Source organism: Tupaia chinensis, unplaced genomic scaffold (assembly GCF_000334495.1).
Source record: "Tupaia chinensis unplaced genomic scaffold, TupChi_1.0 Scaffold000404_1, whole genome shotgun sequence".
NCBI classification, from domain to species: Eukaryota; Metazoa; Chordata; class Mammalia; order Scandentia; family Tupaiidae; genus Tupaia; species Tupaia belangeri.
Genome location: NW_006159906.1, coordinates 972,419 through 975,934, shown reverse-complemented (window position 1 = coordinate 975,934; position 3,516 = coordinate 972,419). Strand labels below are relative to the sequence as shown.

The 3,516-nt window shown below is 64.2% G+C and overlaps 1 protein-coding gene across 1 annotated transcript in view; it reads right to left on the bottom strand.

The window, feature by feature from the left end:
* Positions 1–3,516, bottom strand: part of SEMA4D (semaphorin 4D) — a gene marked incomplete at its 5' end in the record, with an annotated part of 46,503 nt that overhangs the window by 2,655 nt on the left and 40,332 nt on the right. The window contains 3 exons of the mRNA XM_027774136.1: positions 17–388; positions 1,132–1,175; positions 1,256–1,428. Coding sequence (XP_027629937.1) covers positions 17–388; positions 1,132–1,175; positions 1,256–1,428 — 589 coding nt within the window. The remainder of the gene's footprint in view (positions 1–16; positions 389–1,131; positions 1,176–1,255; positions 1,429–3,516) is intronic.

Sequence of the window (3,516 nt, the reverse complement as noted above, 5' to 3'; positions counted from 1 at the left end):
GCTGGGGGAGAGGCCCCTTGGGGGGAGGCTGCCGACACTCTGGCGACGTCTGGACTACCCTCTGTCCGAGTGGCCGGCAGGGTGGGGACCACCGGGGTCCGTGAGAGCACCTTCACCTCCAGCAGGTGCTTGGCAACCACCTGCGAGATCGTCCTGTTCCGGACCCTCTCCTCCGACAGGCACTGGTACACCCCGCTGTCGCCTTCCGACAGGTTGAAGATGAGCAAATGCTTCCGGCCCGTGAGGCCGTACTTGGGGCTCTCGGCCTTGAGCACGCCGTTCTGGAATGTCCACACCACCTGGGCCAGGTTGGACCTCTGGGAGCACCTGAGCTCCGCCGTGCCACCGTGCTTGAGAAAGTGCTGCCGCGGACTCGCTGTACTTACATCTGGAACATCGAGATAAACGTGCACAGCGTCAACGACCCCCACCCCATGACCGCGGCCTCGACAAACAGGCCCACACGCACGAGACGACACAGTTCCACCCACGGGAGCAACACGGACTCCTCAGGAGACAAAGACATGCATGACCGAGAAGCAAGATGGACCGCAGGGAGCACCTGGGGGCAAAGACATCGGCAGGGCAGCAGGCCCCGTCCTCGCGGTCCCAGAGGAAACCGTGGGGGTTGCTGAGCAGAGGCCAGTTTGCGCCTGGTGCTGGCAAGAAGTCGGCCTGAGATGCTTCTGCCAGCGGCTAGGAGAAAGGCCGGCCTCTTGGGACACCCCGGACCTTCTACACGTCTCCCAACCTGCTGGCAGCTGCCAGGGAGGGGGCTGTGCTGTCTGCAGCAGGCTGAGGAGGTGGCGGAGGGGATGGGCCCCCTGGCTTGCTGCTGCCCCTCAGATCACAAGGCTACTTCCCGACGGTCACAACAGCAGGTCCCCAGGACGCCCGCCGGGCCTAACTACCCATGGCTCCCTCCTTCCGCCCGAGCCACAAGCCGAGAGCAGCCGAAGGGAACTGCGTGGTGTCAGACGCCGTGCGAAGAGGAGGGGGAGGCGGGCCATGTCTGCCCCCGGCACCTGGCCTCTGCTCTCTGCTCGGTGTGGAGGAAGACCTGAAGGCACGCAGAGGCCATGGGGGTACACGACCTCGCCGCTAGGGGAGGGGCGGCGGGGAGCCACTCACCAGGACATGTGGATGCGTCGCCGCTCAGGTCCTGAATCAGACCCCTGTGAGACAACGGGCACCCGTCAGCTCCTCGCGCACACGCGGGGGCCCACACGCCGCGCACCCCAGGCACCCCACGTACCTGCTGGCGCCCTCCGTCTGCTGCAGGCTGATGCAGGTGGCGGCGTGCAGGCTCCAGGCGCAGTAGGGGTCCCGCGCCAGCACGCAGTCCTCACAGGAGCTGTGCTTCCCACAGAAGGCCAGGGGGGCCTGGACCACGCCCGAGTTAGAGCCGGCGTAGACGAACCTCCTGCCCTGCACGTGGGAGACAGAGAAGACGCGTCAGGGACCGTCACTTGCTGCAGCAGCTCCACGCTGACTCCCACCAGTGGGAACCAGCAGCAGTCCTAAGGTGCTGTGCAGGGAGCAGGCAAGGGCTCCCCGCCCCCTAGCCAAAGCCAGGCCTGGGGAGGCCCAAGACTCTGTGCACATGTGCGTGAGAGCAGAGACGAGGCTGGGATCTTCCAGGCTCCGGCACCGAGCTGGTGCTCACTGGGCCTTGGGTACAAATTCCTGCCTCCCATCCGGGCCCCACGGCTGGGTCGGCCACTAGCAAAGCAGGCCTCAGTGTGTGTGTGTCCCCTCCAGACCTTCCTCCCTGTGGAGGGAAGATGAGCCTGACACTCCAGGCCACCCTCCTGGCATCCAGGTGAGACGGGGCCATGGCCTGACGCCAAGGGCACGGCCCCAAAGCCCAGCCTTGTCCTGGCCAGAAAGTGAGCACCTGGACAGGAGCCGTCTCACATGGACCCGCTCCAGCAGCCAGGTGTGAGCAGGTGACAGACGGAGGCTGTGTGAGGGTGAACACAGGCCGGAAGTGGCACAGAGGAAGGAAGGGCAGACGCCACTGCTTTTGTGTGTCCGTGTGCATGAGCCCCAGGGGGGCCGCCACACAGCACGGAGCAGAGCGGCTCTGACGTGGGGCATCGGCAGTGTGAGGCCCATCCCAGCGGCCCTTGGGCACCAGTGGGGAGCTCAGCATGCCAACACCAACCCGCATCAGAGCAGAGTGCTTCCTCGTCCTGCCTGGGCACATCCTTCTCTCCCCCACTCCGACAGTCACCAAATTTACACCAACTTCAGGGCTAATATGTGCGAGCTGGGTCCTTGGGACACGCAGGGGTGGCTTCAGCCTGGCTGGCACCAGTCCCTAGTGTGGCCCAAGTGCAGGGCTGTGAGGCGTCCAAAGGCCCGGGCAGCAGCCTGTGAGCGCAGGGCGAAGATGGTAGAGAAGCTGTCCGTGCTGGCTGGCCACATCCATGCGAGGATCGAGGACCCCGTCCTGATCCCAGCACAGGGAGCCACGCGGCTGTGGAGTTGCAGAAACAGCTCTCGGAGTGAAGGCTTGAGCCAGCGACCTTGAAGGGCCAGCAGGACCCGCAGGGGACACCTTCAAGGGGCAGTCTCACCTGACATCCCGCCTGGTGAGACGGGATGGTGGCTGTGCAGGGAGAGTGGGCTGTGGGGACAGAGGCCTGCCCAGGGCGCTCCCGCCCCGGCCCTCCAGGGCACTCGGCCGGCCGCAGATGCCTCATCTGCATCCAGGCTGGAGCAGAAGCAAAGTGCAGCCTGGCCACTGAGCAGCACGGAGGGGCGGGGCGGGGACGCTGCAAGGACGACCGTGCAGCTGCACGCCAGACTCCGTGGACGCGGACGCTGGCGGGTAGGAGGAAATGGGCCTCTGTGTGGCCTTGTGGTCTCTCCCCTCAAGTGAGTGCAAGTGACTATGGTTGCTCTAAATTACTTTAATTCTTTACACATGTGTATTAATTATATTTTTTATTGCCAGAGCGTATATACATTTGCCAGAGAAAAAGTGCCCGTGGGTGATGGTCACACCACAATCCCATCTCCACGTCTCCATCCCCATCAGCACTTGGAGCTGGGGTTTGAACCACAGTGGGCCACGTGGGACCCAGTTCCCTGCGCGCATAGCTAAGGGCTGCACCTGGCAGCCCAGCTGGGGACTGACACACGCCTGCGCTCCCAGTGACACGCTGCCCACTGGGGCTGAGGCTCACACCCACCGTCCAGCAGGGCTGCAAGCACAGGGCACAGAGCTCAGCCACACGCACCAGGCCAAGATCAGACACACCAGCAGGATGCCACAAGGACACCACGTCCCCACGAGGTGGCCTCCTCCATGTTCTCCCGACCCTGGTGACCTCTGTGTTCTCCCCAAACCACGACTCTGGGATAACCTAGAGAAATACCAGGTATGCCGCCAGACCCAGTTCTCATCGGGTGTGCCCAGGTCACACGGGTGGGGACAGCTGAGACAGAGACGACAGGCTGAATGGGAGGCATCCCCCCACCCCGTGCCAACACGGCTGGGGGGGTGTG